This window comes from Xenopus tropicalis, chromosome 1 (assembly GCF_000004195.4).
Source record: "Xenopus tropicalis strain Nigerian chromosome 1, UCB_Xtro_10.0, whole genome shotgun sequence".
In the NCBI taxonomy this organism is placed as follows: Eukaryota; Metazoa; Chordata; class Amphibia; order Anura; family Pipidae; genus Xenopus; species Xenopus tropicalis.
Window position 1 is genome coordinate 84,140,575 of NC_030677.2, and position 21,774 is coordinate 84,162,348.

A 21,774-nucleotide genomic window follows, 5' to 3' on the forward strand; every position below is an offset into this window, starting at 1 on the left:
GCCTTACATAGTGAAACTATACATTAGGGGGCACATTTACTTACTCACGAACGGGCCGAATGCGTCCGATTGCGTTTTTTTCGTAATGATCGGTATTTGGCGATTTTTCGGAAAATTGTTGCGACTTTTTCGTAGCCATTCCGAATGTTGCGTAAAGTTTTCGTAGCGTTACTACTTGTGCGAAAAGTCGCGACTTTTTCGCAGCTTTCGTGCCGAGTACGAAAGATTCGGATTCATTCAAGCTTCAGTATGGTGACTTTTCTTGGGCCAGGTTGGAGGTGCAAGGTGCCATTGAGTCCTATGGGAGGCTTCCAATATCATGCTAAGTCTGAAAGTTTCGCCCGCCGCTTACGAGCTCTCAATACGAAAAAGTCACGACAAGATACGAGCGAATCGTAATGGCTACGAAAAACTTGCGTTTTTTTGCGCAAATCGTATTGGTAACGAAAAAGTCGCGACAATTTCTGAAAAGTCGTAAAGGCGACGAAAAAATCGCAAAAAGTTCGTTTTCCAATCGGAATTTTTCCAATTCGGATACGTGGGTTAGTAAATGTGCCCCTAGGTATATTTTATGTCTGTTTCTGTAAAGACCCAACTGAAGTTAGTGTAAATGTGTTTGTATCAAGACCCAAAATCCATATGAGCTTGTGATATCAGTACAGTGGAAAGGGGTATATACCTAAGCACCAAATGGTAATGTCAGGGTGCGGTTGCAAAAGTTGCCCATGGCAATAAATTAAAGCTAACTTGAATTAAGTACTAGTTGCCCTTTGAATGAAATGCTGAGTAAAAAAGGTAAGTGAGTTGCATTTTAAAATGTATTTTTTTTTGTTTGCTAGTTCTTCAGTACATTACTTTATTCTCCTACTTCGTTTGCTTTATAAATTAATCTTTACCATTCATTTAGTACAAGATCATGTTACTTCACACTGTTTGCAAGGTATTCATATACTACACTGATGTTATCTCAGCCTGCAGCACTTCTGTTTCTTAAGTCTGTGAGTTTGACTGTGTGACTGGGTAAAACCATTCTTCGGAAGAGTAGGGGGGTGGAACTTGTCCCATGTATTTGCACTGAATGGAAGGTTTAACAGAAATGCACCAGTCTATCCCTCTGAAAAAAATGAGGAAGTAGAATCTTTATAGCAATGCAAGAGACAGTGAAGTTGTTTTTCGATTTTCTTGCTTGTTATATCAATGTAATTTGATTTTATTGTATGCCATTCCTGCTAACATGGAAACACTTAGTCTTGTGCTCCTTCTTTGTGCATTGCAAGGCATAATAGTTTATGGAACTTGCATTATTAAAATAGATCCAACTAAAGGTAGAAACCAATTGAAACATTTCTGGAAAAGCACTGGATTTTGGTAAGTTTAGTAGCATATGTTTATTTACAAACAGAAACCACTTCTCTTTATCTTTCTATATAGATCTGTGAAGTAACCAATTGCACAAAGATTGTAAATCAAAACAAATGAATTAAGGCATTTTACATTTGGGTTGTTTCCCCACAACTGGCTTAATCCTCAGCATTAATTAATTTGTAACATAAATAGTTGTTAAGAAATAGTAAAATTATATTTTTTAAGCTTTAGATATTTCTGTAAATGTAATTTTTAAGGCAGGATTTGTTTTACCAAATTTACAACTAAATACAGGATGTGTGCGTCATCACTTTTAAGCACACTAATAGAAAAATGTATTTGTAATTTTTTGTAACTGTGTTTAAGCTACATACACAAAGACAGGATATAATATATATATATATATGACACGTTTATTTGTAGTGGTGTGTAAATATGGGGCTTTTATGCCTTGCTCTGGTTTAGTGATAAGTAACCTTAGGTCCCTGCTCTAGAATCAGTCCTAGGTGTGAATGAGCCATCCGAACAAATGGCACAGATGTCTTGCAAAGTGATGGCCTAAGCTCTGTTTTCTTTCCACCCTAAAATCAGTGTCCCAAATCACTGCTGGTTTCTTCAAGTGCATATTACTCAGACGGATGTCTGCTAATTCAGCCTTTCTTCTTCGTCCCTTCCATGTCAGTACGCATGGGCAGTATTGCCCCCACAGCTAGGAGGTAGGACCTATATACCAAAGCCAATCAAAATTAGCCCTTACCTATAAGACCATGTGACTTCCTCCTCACCACTGTTATTTTTTGTCCTACTGAACAGGAGGTAGGATCTCCCTCCTCACCATTTTGTGATTTCACAGTTTGATTTTTCTTTTGTTTTTGTGTAGAATTCCTTGTGAGTCAAATCTCCTGTGCAGACACAGCAGGTATAGCAGCTCTTATTTCATCAGGGGCTTCCTGGTTTAACTGGGGTTTCTGCTGTGGCAGTGGTGTACCTTTTCCTGCTTATTTTATTTCTGCAGGCCCTGGTTGGGTCTTTGGCTTAAAAGGCAGTTTTTTCCTACCAGGTATGAACAGAGTTGTAGTTCAACAACTCCTTTTTCTTTCTGGTGTGTTTACAGGTATATTTCTGTCTGCTAGCATGATAGGAGCCAACATTAGTAAATGTTTGATTGCTCTGTGACTGTCATTTTGCATGACTGCCGGCTTGTGCTATGACCTTTGCTTACGTGCCTGTTGGTCGCTGTCCTGGTTATGGCCTTTGGTCAGCGTGACCGCTGTTCTTGGTCCCTGTTAGCCAGTTTTTTTGCTATGTCTCTGGCTTGCATGACTGATATTCCTTGTTTTGGGCTTTGCCTTGTGTGCCTGTTGACCCTGGCCGTGATTATTGTTTTTGGTTTGCTTGGCCGTTGGTTCTGTCTATGGCCTTTGCCTCACTTGGCTGCAGTTCCTGCTTATGGCCTCCGGCTCATCTGTCTACTGCCTCTGACCCCTGGCATCAGACTTTCTGCTATAGCCTTGACTTGCTTGGCTGCTGGTCCTTTTCATGGACTTTGCCTTGTGTGTCTGTTGGCCCTGATTATGGTCTTTGGCTTGCTTGGCTGTTGGTTCTGTCTATGGCCTTTGCCTAACTTGGCTACAGTTTCTGCTTATGGCCTCGAGCTCATCTGTCTACTGCCTCTGACCCCTGGCATCAGACTTTCTGCTATAGCCTTGGCTTGCTTGGCTGCTGGTCCTTGTCATGGACTTTGCCTTGTGTGCCTGTTGGCCCAGATTACGGTCTTTGGCTTGCTTGGCTGTTGGGTCTGTTTATGGCTTTTGTTGCCCTTGGCTGTGGTTCCAGGTTATGGCCTTTGGCTTGCTTTGCTACTGCCTCTCACCCCTGGCAGCAGAATTTTTGCTATAGGCTTGCCTGCTGGTCCTTGTTTTGGACTCTGGCTTGCTTGCCTGCTGGTCCTTGTTGGCTTGAGTGACCACTGGTCCTTGGTTTGGCCGTTTTCTTTGCTTGGTTGCTGGCCCTGGTTCTGGCCTTGACTCACTTGGCTGCTTCTTCCATTCTGGCTTTTAGCTCACTTGGCCGCTGGTTCTGGTTTGCTTGGCCGTTTTTTCCCAGTTCTGTCCTTTGGCTTGCTCGGCAGTGGGATCTGATTTTGGCCTTTGGCTTGCTTGCCCATTGGTTCCAGTTTTGACCTTTGGCTCGCTTGGACATTAGTTTAGTCTTTGACTTGCTTGTCCATTGGTTCAGACCTTTGGCTCTGGTTTCAGCCTTTTGGCTCTGTTTTGGGCCTTAGTTTGCTTGGCCATTGGCTCCAGTTTTGACCTTTTGGCTCACTTACCCATTGGTTTTGGCCTTTGGTGTGACCGTTGGCCCGGTTCTGGTCTTTGGCTTGCTTGGCCATTGGCTCTGATTCTGGCCTTTGGCTTGCTTGGCTCTGGTTCTGGCCTTTGGCTTGCTTGGCCACTTGGCTCTGTTTCTGGCCTTTGGCTTGCTTGGCCGCTTGGCTCTGGCCTTTGGCTTGCTTGGCTCTGGCCTTTGGCTTGCTTGGCTCTGGCCTTTGGCTTGCTTGGCTCTGGCCTTTGGCTTGCTTGGCTCTGGCCTTTGGCTTGCTTGGCTCTGGCCTCTGGCTTGCTTGGCTCTGGCCTTTGGCTTGCTTGGCCATTGGCTCCAGTTTTGGCTTGCTTGCCCATTGGTTTTGGCCTTTGGCTTGCTTGGATGGTGGCTCTGTTTCTGGCCTTTGGCTTGCTTGGCCGTTGGCTCTAGTTCTGGCCTTTGGCTTGCTTGGCGTTTGACCAGTTTTGGCCTTTGGTCCTGGTTTGTGGCTCATTTGACCCCGGTTTTAGCCTTGGTTTGCTTGCCAACTTGCCCTGTTTTCTGTCCTTTGGCTCCCAGGGAGACTGGCCCTGGTTAGGAGCTTAGGCTCATAGGATGCTGGCAATTGTTTATGAGGCTGCCAGTTTTGGTGTGCTCCTTGGTGCAGGTGGCTGCTGGCCTTGGCTTAGTCCTTGGCGTATATGGTTGCCAGTCATGCTGTGGTCCTTGGTGCAGGCATGTGGTTGGCTGCCTTTGATATGGTCTTTGGTTCATGTCATGGTGTGCCTTGGCGCTTGTGGCTGTCTACCTTAGCTGCTTTCTTGGCATGTGTGGGTGCTTGTTTTTCACCTTGTATTCCACTCCTTACTAGCAGTGGCTAGTTTAGGGAGCGGTTTCTTTGCAGTTACAGTATCTGAACAGTCCATCAGTGGTTGCAGAGTCATGTATTGCAAGCACAGCGCTAGTTTTTGCTATTGCTTGTGTGTTAGCTGTCTTTCACTCTGGGCTCTTGCATGCAGGGAAGGCAGCTGGCGTGTTCTCCAGTGCTTTGCTTGACATGTCCACCACTGCTTTCTGGCAGGGTGTTGGTTTGTCCGCTGGTTGTTTAGCATGCATAGTATATGGCGCTTCTGACTTTCATGCAGGGTGGCTAGATGGTACATTGAGTATGGGCTGGCTGTGCACCAGTCGTTCCATGCATGTTTTCCAGTTGATTCCAGTCATGTTATACTGGTTAGCTGATCTTCCATCTGCAGGTTGTGTACAGTTCCTAAACCTGGCCCTAACATTGCTGGTTAGGTAACCTCTCAAGGTTGGTAGCTACAGTGAGTGGTAGGAAGTTGGGTTTCAGCCTGTCATGCTCTGTTACAGGCTGGAGTCCCTAGCTTGTTTGTGCCATAGGGGGGCTTGATGGTTAGTGTGCCCTTTCACTGTTCCTTGCTTCAGATCTGTGCTTGGATTATCTTTGGCTGATCTCTGGGGGTTGTTGAGTTTGACGGCTGTCAACACCAATTTAAGCTGATACCGGTGTGCTTTGGAGCTAGATGCTTGTGCGCCACAATTATTTTTCTAGGGCCCCAGGTTAGTGCTAAGGATTGGGGGCATAGAGGCAGCTCTAGTGGATAATGCATCAGAGTTGTGGTTAACTGGTTGGTTGCTGCGGGGCTGGTAACACCAGTGAACTGCCCAGTGTCAGAGTTATGATTGTGACCATTTTCTTCTTGTTGGCAGAGGATCCTCCCGAGCCGGGCTTGGATGTTTATGGCAACCGTAGTGTGGAAATCCCTCTGGTCCCTGAGAGGATTCTTGTAATGGTCCGTTTTTTCTTGTGATGCTTGATTTGTTTTTAGCATCTGTTGATATTATTGTTCCCACCCCTTATATTTTAGGGGCATGGCTTGGTAGATCCCATGCGTACTGACATGGAAGGGACGAAGAAGAAAATGAGAATTTCACTTACCTCTTATCGTAAATTCCATTTCTTCTAGTCCCGACATGTCAGTACGCATGGGCAGTATTGCCCCCACAGCTAGGAGGTAGGACCTATATACCAAAGCCAATCAAAATTAGCCCTTACCTATAAGACCATGTGACTTCCTCCTCACCACTGTTATACATTTGCCAAGCAATACAAGAAGCAAATAATTGGGATGGGAAACCCCGTACTGACATGTCGGGACTAGAAGAAATGGAATTTACGATAAGAGGTAAGTGAAATTCTCATTTTCTTCATGCGGTTAACAGCTCAATGACTGAACAAGTGTAGTCAGAACTTCGGCAATGGGAAAATCACATAATGCTCCCTTTACCCAATATATGTGTTTTTTTGTGAGGGGCAGTTGTTTAAACACAGCTTCTCTGCTTTTTACCCAGCAGTGGAGTTGGGAAGGGTGAGGGGTACCTAGGCCAGTTTGTTTCAAACAGAAATGATGTCCCCTCTTAGGTCCAGTTTATAAGGTGGCACCAGGCCTAAATACAGTAGGAATGGGCAAAATTCATTATTTTTGGGTTTGACCAAACTCCGAGTCCTTCGTTAAAGATTTGGCCGAATACTGAACTGAGTCTGAATCCTAATTTGCATATGGAAATTAGGCTACAAAAGGGCTAAATAGAAGCACGTGAAAAGCATGCAATTAAAAATGTTTTTACCTCCGTGTCTATATAACCAAAACTCACGTGATTTTAAGGATTCAGTTTGGCCAGGCACCTGGATTCGGCCAAAACAAGGCAGAATCTTTGCGGAATACATCCTGGATTTGGTGCATCCCTAAAATACAGCAGACATGCCAGTATTAAACATATTAAACCCAGACTTGCTAGAAAGGCGTCCGTAGAAATGGTCAATGAGTATTCCATTACCCAGGCCATGCCATTAAGATCAACAAAAATGGCCAATGAGCACTCCATTAACTCCAAACATGACAGTACTGTTCTTCTTTTGTTTGCCAGAAAATTGTCTGCCCAACCCCTTTCCGATTATGTAATTAATATCATTTTGATTATATTTATTATATATGGGGTAACAGCTATTCTGTTTAAAAGTGTCCCTGTATGCTGACATGCTATAAATTTGCAGAGCAGCACAAAAGGTGCCATCTTCCCCTGTCTTCTGATCCTCTTTAATTAGACCTCTGACATGGATCTTGTGTAAGCATGCACAGCTGGATCAAGTCGCATATCGCGTGCGTTAAATAGCGCGCAACCGAATGCATTAATTTTACCGCATTGCGTAAATTCTCGCACAGAAATAATACTAACGCATGATTCACAAACACTTAGACGCTCTAAATATCGCATTAGTCTATGTGAAAATTAACACCTACTTGGGGCAGGCGGTAATTATAGAAAAGTACAGTTCATGAGATTTTGGCAACACAATATGGACTTTGCAGTGTGATTTATCCAATATGTGTTGGCCCTAGAGTGATGTAGCCTCCAGTTTGCAGGGAAATGGTCATTTTCAGAAAAAGTAGTTTTACGAATGTAATGGTGTGTATGGCTAATATGGCGTGTGCGCGATAAGAGCGCACGCGACAAGTAGCGTGCTGCGTTAATTAGTGCGCGTTGTGTCAAATACCGCACGAAAATAGTCTTTGCGACTTAAATAACGGAAACAGCATCACTTCTAAATTAACACAAGTATCCTTTTAGTGAATCGTGCGTTAAGACCCGAAAAATAAGACGCGTTAAAATGCTATAAATAGCACTCGTTTTATTGCACTTTAGTGAATCAACCCTATTGCGTCTATAAAACCATTTTGCTTTATTCATATCCATAAAACCACTTTAAAAAGTACTTTCCAAACCCCATAAAACAAAGAGAAGTAAATGGGGCCTCCTGTACATCATTTTCCTATGACTGTAATATTAGTACTGCAATAATGCACATCACTGTAGCTTGTGCTTTTGCCCATATATGTTAATTTTCTGCAGTATATGGTGGGGAGTGGATGTATGCTTATTTATACTCACATCTATTCATGTAGCAAGTTCAGCAAGCCCTTCAAGACTTAAAGGAGAAGGAAAGGCATTTTGGTATGCTATTGCCAATAGATTGGCCACAATAATGCAAGCTGTAACACTATATTTATTCTGTAGAAAGCTTTACCACACCTTAGAAGCCCTAGAAGCTCTTCAGTTTGTTTAAGATAGCAGCTGCCACTTTAGCTTGGTCTCAGTAACTTCCATGCTGGAGCTCTGGCTTCTGTGGTAGCTCAGATTACAGCAGAGAGGGAGAGAAGGAAGGTGGAGAGAGCAGAAGGGAGATGGAGAGAAGGAAGTTTGATTACTGAAGAACATGTGTAGACAAAAGAAGAAAAGAAATCCTATGTTTCTTTTGATAGAGGGCTCAGAGTAGCTTTTCACCTTTCTTAGTTTTAACCTTTCCTTCTCCTTTGATTTAAAACATAATTAGATGTTTACAGCGCAGTCTCAGCCAAGGAGTCTAGGTTATAAAGTTCAACAAGCATCATAGTGTAAGGCTGTCATGTGAGCACACCATGATGTATAAAACAACACTTATCATGAATCTCAGTGCATTCTGGTGTGGGTATCCATATTCAGTGACGCATATGTGCACAATGGGCGAGTTTCCTGGTGCATAACAAGCAAAACCTTGCATAGCGACTAAGCATTTGGAGAGGCCATTTAAAGGAGAAGGAAAGTTTACATCACTGGTCCCCCACACCCCCCACTGGCTTTAATCACTTACCTGAAACCCCCAGCTGGTGCTTCTGTTAGGAGAAAACTGCACCAGCCGGTGTGTATGGGGGACGAGCGCTCCTTCATCGATCTTCGCACATGTGCAGTAGAGTGAATACCCAACTATAACAAAAAAGCTGGCACTTTCGCTCAACTGCGCATGTGTCGGCCCCAGAATTCTGAAGACAGAATACAGAAGGAAGAGGAACGCTTGCTTGCATGTACCCCGGGCCGATGCAGTTTTCTCCTAACAGGAGCACTGGCTAGGGGTATCAGGTAAGCCATTACAATTACTGGGGGTGTCTTACATTTGGCACCCTGAGTGATTTAGCCTTTTCTTCTTATTATTTGGCAAAAAAACAATTGTTTCCCCCAACAGGACTGAGGGTTCTATTAGCCTGCACCTCTAATGGTGAAAACAATTTTTGGTGGTAGGTGCCCTACCATCTAGTGCTGATCCCTGTTCTGCATAACTTTTTTTATAATATATAAATATAAAATGTCTCGCTAAGATTTGTCTCCCAGGTAATAATTCTTCATTCATGTCATGGTGCTCTAAGACGTTTGCTTTTATACAGGTGACCAGTAAATGCTACCTGCTAATTGGTTACTACACCTGGGCAAACTTAGTACCCTTTACTACATAACCCCTTAGGCTGATGCCAGATGAAGCGTTTTTACGCTGCGTATTTTCTAATTCTCTCGGCGGCTGAAAAACGCACAATATCATCATCCATAGAAATAACTTAAACAGTCTCGATGGAAAACACACTATACGTAAATACGCTAGAAAACGCGTTACCACAGACTTTTCATGCGTTTGCCGAAATACGCTGTTATTTGCAGAGCAACCTATTCCTATGTGTACACAAAGGTAACTGCCAGACCTTGCGGAAATACGCTGTGTTTTTCATATTTCGCACTATTAACACCATGGGAAACAGGATTTGCTACGTCACCAGTACTAGGCTGAAAAATGCCATAGTCGGGCTGTGTGGGTTGTGCGGCGTTTTTCGGCGGAGAAAATATGCAGCGTAAAAACGCCACATCTGGCATTAGCCTTAGATCAGGGGGCTCAAACTCAATTTACCTGGGGGCCGCAGGAGGCAAAGTCAGGATGAGGCTGGGCCTCATAAGGGATTTCACAAAAAATTGGCTTTCAAGGGATAATGCAAGGCACGGCGGGCGGGAGCTGCTGATTGCGGAAATGACGTTATGCCATCATAACAGTTATTATGGGAAGACGTTCTGTGTGCACAATTAGCTCCTTAGCAGCTAATTGTGCACACAGAACGTCTTCCCATAATAACTGTTATGATGGCATAACGTCATTTCCGCAATCAGCAGCTCCTGCCCGCCGTGCCTTGCATTATCCATTGAATCGCAATAAAAATCGCGATCCATTCATTGCTTTTGAGAAGGCATAGGTGCGGGCCACAAAATACTGTACCGAGGGCCGCAAATGGCCCGCGGGCCGCGAGTTTGAGATCTTGTACCATAAATAGTCTTGGTACAAAGAACTGTTCACTTTCCTAGCAAGAGTGATTCTTCAAGATTTAATACAATCTCACTCTGTGGTTTCTTGATATCAGTTTGAAATTGTGCTAAATGCTTATAGTTACATTTAGCAGTTTATATCTTAATGGTTCTCATATTTTCTGATATATTCGCTGTAAGTTATTGGCAAATATTAAGTTCTCTAATGCAGTAACTTCATATATCTTTTACAGTCCTCCTTTGCCACATGACAAATCAGAAACCTATTTTCTTGGTAAGGACCAGCAATTGAATCTGGCATACATTTCTTCCATTCCCTTGAAAGGCATTGAACAAGTAAGAGTTCACTGGTTATTGGATCTTGTAACAGTTTCGTAAGTATCTATTTAGGAAATAGCGGAACCTATAGTATTGTTATTTTTAAGGAGTTATGATAGTAAATTAAATGGACAAATGAAAAATGGCTCTTGTAGACTTATTTCTCACGGATAAGATACAGTTGTCTCCTCCTGTGAGGTTGACAGTTTTTCTTGCAAATATGCTAGCAAAATGTATAGTGCTTGGGATATGACTGACCAAATAAAATGGCTCTGGAAGTTAAGGATGAAGATTTATAACATTTTAAATTATATGAGGAAGTATTGTTTTGAGGTTTTAACTAAATGCAGTTCCAATTTATGACAATAGATGGGGCTAGTCCTCAGAAACCTGGGAAGAATGGAGATTAATAGTATAGGCCGGTTACAGGAAAACTATACCTCCAGAATGAACACTTAACCAACAGATTAACAGCTTATATTATATAAACTGTATTATATAGTTACTTATTAAAGTATCTCAGTAAATATTTTTCTTATCCATCCTTTCCTTTGAGCCACCATTTAGTGATGGTCTGTGTGCTCCCTCAGAGATCACATCACCAGAAATAATGCAGCTTTAACTGTAACAGGAAGAAGTGTGGGAGCAAAAGGCAAAAGGCTGATGTGGCTGTGCCTGTATCTGTGCCTTGACCTTTTTTGTGTGCACTGTGAATCCTATGATCCCAGGAGGTGACCCTTAATTCTTAAAATGGTATTTTCTATTTAGGAGTACCCAATATCACATACTACTAAAAAGTACATTTTAATGAAAATGGTTTATTTAGAGTGATGAAGCAGGGTTTTACATATGGGCTTGTTTATGCAATATATCTTTATAGAGACCTACATTGTTTGGGGGTATAGTTAGTACCACATAAGCCAAGTCAAAATCAGGCACTGCCCCTAGAAATTAACTGGGAATTTGCTAGCAATGCAGTGAAGAAATAGTAGCATTCATGTCAGTATAGACATATTTATTGAAGAAGCTGGTAGCTACAGTGCACACTTCTTTGTTAGATTTTATAGATTGCAGCATAGTTGTGTGATATCCTGCTTCAATTTCATGCGCTTTTACAAAAGCACTGTGCTGTTTCATGGTGTTTACGAGTATTGATATGGAACATTTTGTTTTATTAGTCAGCATGACTTTGTACAAATTTAGTTTATGAACATATGTATATGCTACTTACATCTTTTTACAGTTTCTTTATGGATAAAGTGAAGACATGAAAGTGCATTCTTGGGATTGTGCTGATGAGTTAGTGTGTCAGCAGAGATATTTATTGCCTTTTGTGCTTTGTGATAAATCATCTAGTTTTAACAGCAAACGTCATTCTTAGAGTATGTGTATTGATTGGAGGATAAGCAAGTATATTCCTTTATGTAATATAAATGATTGATAAGTATTAATAAGTTAAGACATCAAAAGCTTTCTTGAATCATTTAAAAGCTATAAGTTGATGCACATGTTGCTGTGTACAGTCACATATTTGTTTAAAGAAAAAATTCTTTTTCCAAAATGAACGGTAATGTATTTAAAAATGATAATGAAAAATACCCTCAACGAAAAAAAATAGTAAAGGATCTTGAAGTCCATTGGTCTTCATCTTTATGGCTATAAATACCTTAAGAATATTTAGGGACTTATGTTATGGCAGATTTATCTCATGTTTAAATGGAGACTTGAGGAGGAAAACCCTGTACTTGTCAGTTTAAGCACAAATAAAGTCATAATAACTTAGGGTTTTTCCAGCATATAGCGATCAAGTGTTCTTTGGTACGAACTAGTAAGAAAGCAGGTCTTATTCTGATTACTGTCAGTTGCACCATAGTTATGGCAACTTCATGATTAAGTGGTCATAGCTAGCACTCCAGACCTTAATTACACCCACTTAAAAATAGATAGTAATTCAATTATGGGAATCGCCATGGGAAACATGTGGTTCAACTACTTTCTGAAGTAGCCTGAAGTTTCCTTGAGAGGCAACTTTGGGCTACTTCGCAAAGCCAAAGCCATACATATGTTTTTTGCCAGGGGAGACATATGCAGAAAATTAGTCACCTGCAATAGATCACCTCTTCCTAATCGCCTAGTGTGTCATTGCCCTTATTGTCCTTTCTGCATAGCTTATGTGAGACAAACATCACCTATGTTAAAAGACCGGACTGAGATACATAAATCAGTAATTAATTGCAAGAGATTAGATAAGGCATTCCTGTGACACATTGTTTAGAAGGGCTATGGGGTTTACTAGTTCAGGTTCAGGATTGAAGATATTGTCCCGAACAATCGCAGTGAAAGAGAGAGAATAAAAGAACTTTTGTATAAGGATTATGAAGCTGGATACCTTAATCCCACAGTATTTGTGCATGATTGCAATCCCTTTTTTAGATTTTATTACTAAGTAACACTGTGTACATTGCAAAAAATTAATTCTACTATTTAAAATTTTATTCTTGAACCAATAAATGTATTTTTTTTTATTTGTAATATTGGAGTGCAGGCAAGCCATCTCAGGTCATTGTGTCTGATACGGTGCTTTTACCTTTACATTGCACACATGCTGTGATGCTTAAAATGCAGTACAGGTATGGGATCCCTTATCTGGAAACCCGTTATCCAGAAAGTTCAGAATTACGGAAAGGCCATCTCCCATAGACTCCATTATAAGCAAATAATTCAAATTTTTCTTTTTTCTCTGTAATTATAAAACAGTACCTTGTACTTGATCCCAACTAAAACCTTTCTGACTTTGAGTGCATGATTTTGGAAGCCTCCCATAGGACTCAATGGCACTCTGCAGCTCCAACCTGGCCCAAGGAAAGTCACGATACCGAAGCTTGAATGAATCCGAAACTTTCGCACTCATTGCGACAATGACTTTGTTGCATGAATTGTTGCATAAATTGTCGCAAAATACGAAAAAGTCACGAAAATATCACAGAAAATACGCAAAAGTTGTAAACTTTTGAAAAAATTAAATTTTTTTGTAATCAGACCTGTCATACTTTAATAAATGTGCCCAATAGTATATATGGATAGTAGTCAGTATTGTATGCAATTTTTCTTATTATTCTATATACATGTATGTACACTACCAATATTTAATTTATTTTCGAGTGGGAAATAGAAAAAAGTAATTTTACATTTCCAGAGATCATCTTTTGCCATCAACTTACCTGGGCATTTACAGTGCAGGCAATTAAAGTAACAAGCTAAGTAACAAGCTAATTAGTGGTCCAAAGAGCATTGCACCTTTTTCCATTAGTGTACTATCATGTAACTAGTGAGAGTTATCTACCATCAGGGCACATACCATGCAGTAAAAGACTGAATGTTGGGACAGTGAAGCATTTGATATTCTATCACCCCCAACTTCCACAAATTACATAAACTGTAGCTTTGTAAGCAATAGAATTGTTGTAAGCAAAATTAAAGAATACAGGAGATCTAAAAACTGATGTAGGTTAGGGCTGTTTAAATGCAGGCTAGTTGGTTTGATGTGGCCCTGTAAAGGGTTTTTACTGGTCCCTTACCTTCCCAAGGATTCCACTGACAACTTTGTGTTTTAACAAGCACTGCTGTAGGATTTATTAAAGGAAAATGCAAGTCAAAATTTAAAAATCATACTGGCCAATAGTCCTCCTATTGTTTAGTAAAAACGCCACACTTTTGGCTCACCTAATCAAATATTTACTCAGTCACACTTAACATTTTCTAGAACAGGCAGCCATCTCTAAAAAGGTATTCTCCCTTCCTTTCCCTCCTTGCTTCATACTGCACATGTGTTTCATTCCCTCCCCCCCCCTCCCCTCTGCCAGATCCGCTTCTGATTGGCTGGTGGGCATGTGTAGCTCAGAACAGGAGACAGGATCAAGTTACACACATAGAGAATAGGAAGGCTGCCGCTGGCAGCCTACAGGAAGGACAGAGAGATTTCAGTGATGTCACTGTAGTCTTCACACTGCTGTAGGCTGCCAGCACCATATCTCAGAGAAGCAAGCAGGGATCTGGGAATTTAGATATGCAGTAAGTACTTAAAAAGAATGCCTTTAGACTTACTTTTAATTTATATTAACCTTTCATTGTCCTTTAAGCTCAGTCAAGCAATTTGGCAGGTCCTATTTATATGTGTCAATGCAAACATACAGAAAAGGGGTAAGCTACGGCTTCATAGTTTGATGTCTAAACTGTTTAGGAGAAACAGGTGTGTTTTTTATTTGCAGGATGCCACCCCACACATTAAAGGATTCTTGCATATATTTATCTCAGTATATTTTTGTAGTATTCAAATAATCAAATACACCAATAAAGAATAATAATTTTTATTATGCTTTAACAATAAAATACTTGTTTAGTTTTAGAAAAGCCATATTAAACGTCATTATCTGTAAAAGCTACATTTCTGTAGTATAAAATACAATTTGTAACAATAATAGTGTGTGTTTCTGTTAAAGTCTCTGTGAAAATGTAATGTTTATAAAAAAAATTAAATAGGCCAAGTAACAATGCTATAGTTTAGTAGGGGATCGGATATCAAACTATATGAGTTTTAACAAACATGGCATTTTGTATTTTGGGCCTTATCTCTAGAAAAGTCACTATTCCAAAATGCCAAGAATTGTTACATACAATACAATAATAAATGTTTTTTTTGCCACAAACATTGTGCAAATTAAACACGTTCCAGGGCATGTATCGTTTTAAGTGCAATTCCATTGGAACGAGTATCTGTTTAAGGCTTTATTATTAGTTTGCACAATTTCACATAGTTCTTCATGCACACTATAATTATAAGGCTACAGTAAAATTCTTTGTCCCACCCTGCATACTGTTCTCCCAGAAATATCTTCCTATTTGGTGGGATGAAAAAGTATCTGGGTGGTGGGAAAAATATATGTATAGGTTATCATTTGAGTTTACTGCTTGCTGAAGTGTGCTACAGTTATTTATAGATACATCTTAATAACAACATGGTGGCTTCTGTGGGAAAAAACATGTAGAATACCAGGAGGGAGCAGGGAACCCCTGCAGGCACACGGGTGGGCAAGTGACATGGCAGAGAAGTGGGAGCAGATCTGAGCAGAGTGTCTGTCTTAAAGTGCCCTGGGATAACATTGCTGCAGTTTATGAATTTCCTTTTTCTTAAATTAATGAGGCAACATTATTCATAGCCAGCTGTGAATAAGGGTAATTAAGTAGTAGAGTCACTAGATTTTGTGTCAGGTCAGGACACTTTCAATAAGGGCAGATTTATTAAAATGTGAGATTATAGCTCACCACAGCAAAATTCATCACTTTGGGATTTTTAGAAGCATATTTATCAAATCAACTCCTTGATAAATACTACAAATCCCATAGAAATGAATTGAAAGTGGGTGAATTTTTCCATGGTGAGCTATAACCTCATGTTTTGTCCTGAAGTCATAGGAGTTATCACCTCTACAATTAGGAGTAACCAGATAACACAATGGGGCAGATTTATCAAGATGTGAGATTAGAGCTCACCACAGAAAAATTCACCCACTTTCTAATCATTCCTATGGGATTTTTAGGATTTTTAAAATCCCATAGGAATGAATAGAAAGTGGGTGAGTTTTCATGTATTAAACTCTAAACTCCTGTTTTGATAAATCTGCCCCAATATGTACACTTTATTATGCTTTTGAAAGCCTCTCTATTTTGATCATCATTTATACAGTGGAGTCTGTAAAAGAAATTGATTGTGCTCTTGCAAACTGTACAGCGTCATGGACAGTGTAAAAAAGCAGTTTGTGAATGTCTGAATTCTCTTTGCCAAAGTAACCTCCCCTTATAAGAGAGTCAATTACAGATGTGCTGCAGCAAGCCAATAGCACACTGACCTGCACTTCCTTGTAATCTTTTAACAAACCCTTTAATACATTAATGCCAGTGATGTCCAAAAATGCAATGCAAGAGCAATCAAGAATTATGGTTTGCAAATCATTGCGCTTCTCTACAAGCTCTATTTGAGTTTCACCGTCAGCGATGTTGTTTGCGCTGTCAACTTGTTTTCCATCAACTTGTTTTCGTCTTCCCTGCTTTTTAGCTTTCTTTTCCATTTTTTTGCGCTGTGCATTTACAAGTCCTGGATCCATTTTAGCCATTTTGTAGAGAGACTTTAAAAAATATCCTTTGTTTGCGTAATGGAGGGGTGAGTCAAAGCGGAATATCTTTACTGTGGGAATTGGAAGGAGGTTGTCATATTTTTGGCAATCTTCATAAAACACAGTGTCCTGAATTTGGTTAAGCATGGTGGTATAAGGTAACTGAGAGCGTAAAATTAGACACAGCATTGAAAAAATCACTCCTACCATAAGGCCTACTTCTGTGCTGACTAGAGCAGCAGCAGCCAAAGTTATACACCATACCACTGCATCTACTTTATTTAGGCGCCACAGGGCTGGCAGATCCTTGAATTTCCTTAGAGCTCCACGTAAACTAACAATTATAATACAGGCTAACACACATTTCTGTAGTGAATAAAACAGAGGGGCAAAGAAAAGTAGAACTAGCAGAACCACAATTGCACTAATAACACTAGATACTTGCGTCATGCACCCAGTGGAGGTTTTTACTAGAGTCTTTGCTAGAGCTGCACTAGTGGCAAAACAGTGAAAAAATGATGGGATTATATTGCAGAATCCAATAGCAAACATCTCCTGGTTTGCTTCCACTGTATATGCATATTTTTTTGCGAACATTTCTGACAAAGAGATAGTAAAGGCAAAACTGATAACTGCAAGGGGTATTGCATCCACAGCTATTTTGCTAAAAAGGCTAAAATCTGGAACTTGTGGAGGTATAAATCCAGTTGGGATTACACCAGAGACAGAAGACCCATAAATTTCCTTCAAATTGCAGTAATGTGATACCAGAGTAGCAACTACAATTACCACTAATTCTGTTGGAAGTGGGATTTTAATTTTTTCTTTGTATCGATCTCCTATTTCTTTAGCTGCAACCAGAACAGCAATACAAATGGCGCTTGTTACAATGTCGCAATAGTTGGCATGGTGAATATTTTTAAATATGTTGTACCAGGTTGTCACTAGCATGCCAATGCCTGGACTACGTGGTATTTTTAATCCCAGAAGGTATTTTACTTGAGCAGTTAATATTGTCAGGGAAGCTCCAGTTGCAAATCCATCCAACATTGGCTCTGACAGATACATAGAGAGGAAACCCAACCGAAAAATCCCCATAAGGACCTGTAAAAAAAGTAAGAGAGTTTCAGCAAGATAAAAAAAAAACATGCACACTAATGCTAGCTACACATGGGCAAATACATATTTTTAAATAAACACCCTATTGCCTGAATTGTGGACAATTTGGCAATATCTAGTGGGCCCAGTCGGCTGCTGGCTGTATCACTTTGGGCAGTTTGGCTGATGATTACATCCACAGGGTGGATGAAGCATTGTCTGGCCAAACTGACCAACATGTGTAATGTAATTTATTCATTTGCAGACTTATTTTAATTGAATGTGTGTTTTTGGCTCACACTTTGACCAAAATTGGGTCATTGTGTTACAAGACGCTCAAATTACATTCATTTTTGTTATAAAGACAAAGGGATAATTAGATTGCCAAAAGTCATAAGAAGCAAACACAATTATCAAAACTGCTTTATTTAATTGAACTGCTTAGTGACTTAAAATTACACAAAGTGGATGACATGATCAGTCAAAGGAAAGTTATACGTAGTAGAAAATACAACACAGCAGCAAGTCCTTGTTGCAAAAAGTGAGTTAGGTCAGAAAAACAGGCAACATTTTGGGCCTAGTCTTGCTCTTTCTCAAGCCTTTTTCAAGAACTACATTGCACCCAAATCAAAAGTTGCTACAGTTTACACACAACTTAGGGAGAAAGAAAAGTTATGCAGGGATCTTATTCAATCTCACTCAAGACTAGAAATCCTGTAATAAAATGCCTTTGATCAAGAGCAATGGTAGCGAGAGACCATCTGATCATTTAACCTGCAGGTTGAATGATAAATGTAATATGTGTGGCATAATTACAGCAGGATTTACATAACTGATTAGTAAAATAGCCTGTCAAATATGTCTGACCCCTGTGAAAATCATTTGTATCTAATGTTATATGCACAAAATCATTTAATCTGTTTTTTTAGAACCAATAAAATATTGAGTAAGTCACACGTGGATCCAATCACATTTATTTATATTAGAAAGTTTCACTGTTTGCTTTTTGAAAACATGACCAGATCTGATCAACAGTTTAGCTCGCTAATATAAAGGTGGTATTTAACATATTTACAGTAGTTTCATTGATTAAGGTTTGGCTTGACGTCATTCCTTTGATAGAATCTATAGCTATTCTGGAATGGTTTGTAGCTATTTTACCACAATCAGATAAACTAAAATATAATCTTAATGTCATAAGGAGTATTATCCATTTTCAGTTACTTAAAGGGCATCTACAATTCTAAGAAAAAAGTGCTTGTCTGCATTTAATGGTGCTGCTGTTTTAAGATATGCTTTGCTTAGAATTAAGGGCAGATTTACTAAAACTCCATATTTTTTTTTTTTATTTTCAAATTTGACTAAATTCGTTTTCTCGAATGTCTGATATTTACTAAAATAAAGTCGCAAGGAAAAGTCGCTAGGAGAAAAGTTGTAAAAAATTAAACTTTTTCGAATTTTTACAGTGAAAATCCTGACTTTATTAAATTGTTGCTGCATCAATTGGAAAAAGTTGTGATTTTCAGACAAAAGCCAGAAAAATCTCTAAAGTTTCGAGAAAAAGGAAAACCTTCAAGGAAAGGGACCATTGACTTCGACATGAACTCGGCAAGTTTAATCTTGTCGAATTCAGATTTTTAGCTGTTTAGTTCTATAGTAAATCTCAGCGTTAATATAAATATAATTGTGCATGTCTTGTACTTGTATCCCCCTACTCTATAAAGCATTGGGGGGAGGCGATATGGAGCTATATAAATAATTTAGAAAAATAAATAATTGATGTATGTACAGGGACAGAAGCAAGGCATTTAACTGTTTTGCCTTTTGTGTGTTTGGTACATGTCCTTCACTTGTCATGCAGCATTGCAAATTGTATTGGTGTCTTGTTGGTAAATAATTATGTAGATTCTCACCTGATAAACACCAGCTGTGAATGTCAGTATAGCTGCAATGCTGATTGCGTAACATTCTTTTCCACACTCAATATCCACCAGGCCCAGACTAATGTTTATGGCTCTTGTAATGTTCATGTCACTCATGTTAAAGTTATTTATAAGAGGGACTGCATCGTCATCTAGGTCAAAACCTGCCAATTGTACTTCTCGATCGACAACCTGGCCGACCATCAAACTTATCAAGCTGAAAATACCCACTGATACGTGACGAGAGGTCCCCATTAAGAAATAAATAATATTAGCAAAAAAGGAGGTGTACAGGCTGTAAATGGGTTTCAGCCCAGCAAGGAGAGAGTAGGCTATAGCTTGGGGCACCAATATGATACCAATTATAAGGCCTGACATCACATCACCCCATGTATTTTCTTTGAAGTCATATTTTGGGAGCCAGCGTAACACTGGGAAAAAACCAATGAATGTATTTTTGATTTGCTTGCTATTGCAGGTGCATTGCTTTTTAACTTTGGCTTTTACAGTCTTACAAAGGCTAACTCTATTAGTAACTTTTCTTTCTAGATGAATATGGGCATGCTGTGAATATTCTTCCATCTTGCTTTGTTCACTTTCATATTTCATGTTGACTGAATCTTTCATTGCAACTGAAATGTAAGCAGAATATAAAGGTGAATAAGTTCATGTAAAATATACAACTGAGTAAGTACAGGATATCTCATGGATATTCTCATGCATAGTTTAGGTTATTTAATGCAGTGTTAATAATACTCCAGAGATTACCAACCCTGGGCATTTAAGGACTTGTAGCGTACAGGTACCTAGGCGATACAAGTAAATATAGTACAGTTTGCTGAGTCATGTCCATGCCCAGACTTCTACAAACATATCCTGCATACTTTCACTGTTTTAAAGGCTAGGCTTCAGTATCAGTAAAATCCCTTTTTAATGACCTTAAGAACTTTGCAATAAACGTGTTATCACACTGTCCACGCAACATAATATGTGGAAATGTTAGGGCACTAGTAGGAACATATTTGCATGATAGTCAAACTTTTGCCACATACTTGTGGACTTTTAAGTAAGTTATTATAATTGAGAACAATCTTCACTGATTCCCTTCATACCGCTACATGTATGGACAATTGCAGAGAGGTTACTTTGAATACATTTCACCAGATTTCAGTCCATGGATAAGTTAGATTTTTTTCAAAATTTTCATGCCCAGGTGTAATTCATAAATTGTACTGCCATGCAAAGGTTTGAACGAAAAACTAGGGCTCCAGCAGTGCACTGAACCTAATTGTAAAGTTATTGCCATCTATGTATTTCTATGGAAGGGTAAAGGAATTGCTAAATACCTGTAATTTTTCCTGTGCTGTGTATAGGTTTAATTGTCTCTTGTGGGAGGATCCCTTTTAAGATCAAGCCTAAATATTCAGGATAAAAGTTCTTTTTCAGTGAGTAGTTTATCAATGCTAATGGTGATTGGATGCTATTTGTTACTGCTACTAAAGTGGCTGTTTCATGCTAGTTAGTAGGTATTTGGATTATCTACATCGGGGATCATGGGTTACCCATTCTTTATTTGTGAGCCACAATGCAAAAAGTGTTCGTGTGCCACACAATCATGGAAAAAGTTTTTGGGGGGTGCCATTTAAGGTCTGTGATTGGCTATTTTGGTTTGCTTGGAGTACAACTGTGTCTCTGTGTTTCCAAAACTTTCCTCTAAGCCAGAAATTTTAAAATGGCCACGTACTTGGAAGCCACTGGGGGCAATATTAAATGGGATGGTAAGCAAGATGTTGCTTACGAGCCATGGGCTGGGGATCACTGATTATGTGAACACTTTAGTTAATGCTATCATAAAAATCTGTTCATCTTTGCTTCTTTAATTTTTATCTTTAAAGCCTACAGTCCTTTAGGAAACACCTAACCTTGAAAACCTAAAGGAAAAGATTTATTTCAAAGATTTAAACATTAAAGGACAAGTTGAGCTTTGCATTAACTTTTAGTGTATTTTTGCTTGACTCATTGTAAACAGCCTTTTAGTTCTTCATTATGTTTATTTGGTTGTTTAATTATTAGCTTTCTTATTGTGGTTCTTTCCAACCTGACCATCGGTCGCACGAAAGATCGTCAGACCCGCCACTAACCTTCAGGGCTGAAACGGCAGATAAGGAGGTAGAAACAATAGGATTTCTACCTCCTTCTGCCGATTCAGCCCTGACGGCACCTTCTATGGCGCCCGAACAAAATCTTTTGACCTGGCTGATCGGTGAGTCGACCGATATCAGCAGCCTCCTGATCGACTCGCCGACTTGCCATACACGCACCGAATATCGTACGAAACGAGGTTTCACGATATTGAAACTTTTAACAATTTAATATGTAATGATATATGTATTGATATG

At 39.6% G+C, this 21,774-nt stretch overlaps 2 protein-coding genes across 4 annotated transcripts in view; one reads left to right on the plus strand and one right to left on the minus strand.

The window, feature by feature from the left end:
• The first annotated feature begins 1,107 nt into the window (after window positions 1-1,107).
• Window positions 1,108-21,774, plus strand: part of idua (alpha-L-iduronidase) — a 77,265-nt gene continuing 56,598 nt past the window's right edge. The window contains exons 1-2 of one of the 3 annotated variants that reach the window (XM_002935456.5): window positions 1,108-1,368; window positions 10,101-10,241. In XM_002935456.5, coding sequence (XP_002935502.3) covers window positions 1,235-1,368; window positions 10,101-10,241 — 275 coding nt within the window. In that variant the 5' untranslated portion in view covers window positions 1,108-1,234. Of the gene's footprint in view, window positions 1,369-5,840; window positions 5,877-10,100; window positions 10,242-21,774 lie in introns of those variants that run through there. The other 2 variants (XM_031903405.1, XM_018097379.2) reach the window with 2 other exon arrangements.
• The window catches only part of slc26a1 (solute carrier family 26 (anion exchanger), member 1), a 28,187-nt gene continuing 20,949 nt past the window's right edge, over window positions 14,537-21,774 (minus strand). The window contains exons 2-3 of the mRNA XM_002935465.3: window positions 19,367-20,007; window positions 14,537-17,459 (exon numbers count right to left, since the gene is read on the minus strand). Coding sequence (XP_002935511.2) covers window positions 15,921-17,459; window positions 19,367-20,002 — 2,175 coding nt within the window. The 5' untranslated portion in view covers window positions 20,003-20,007 and the 3' untranslated portion in view covers window positions 14,537-15,920. The remainder of the gene's footprint in view (window positions 17,460-19,366; window positions 20,008-21,774) is intronic.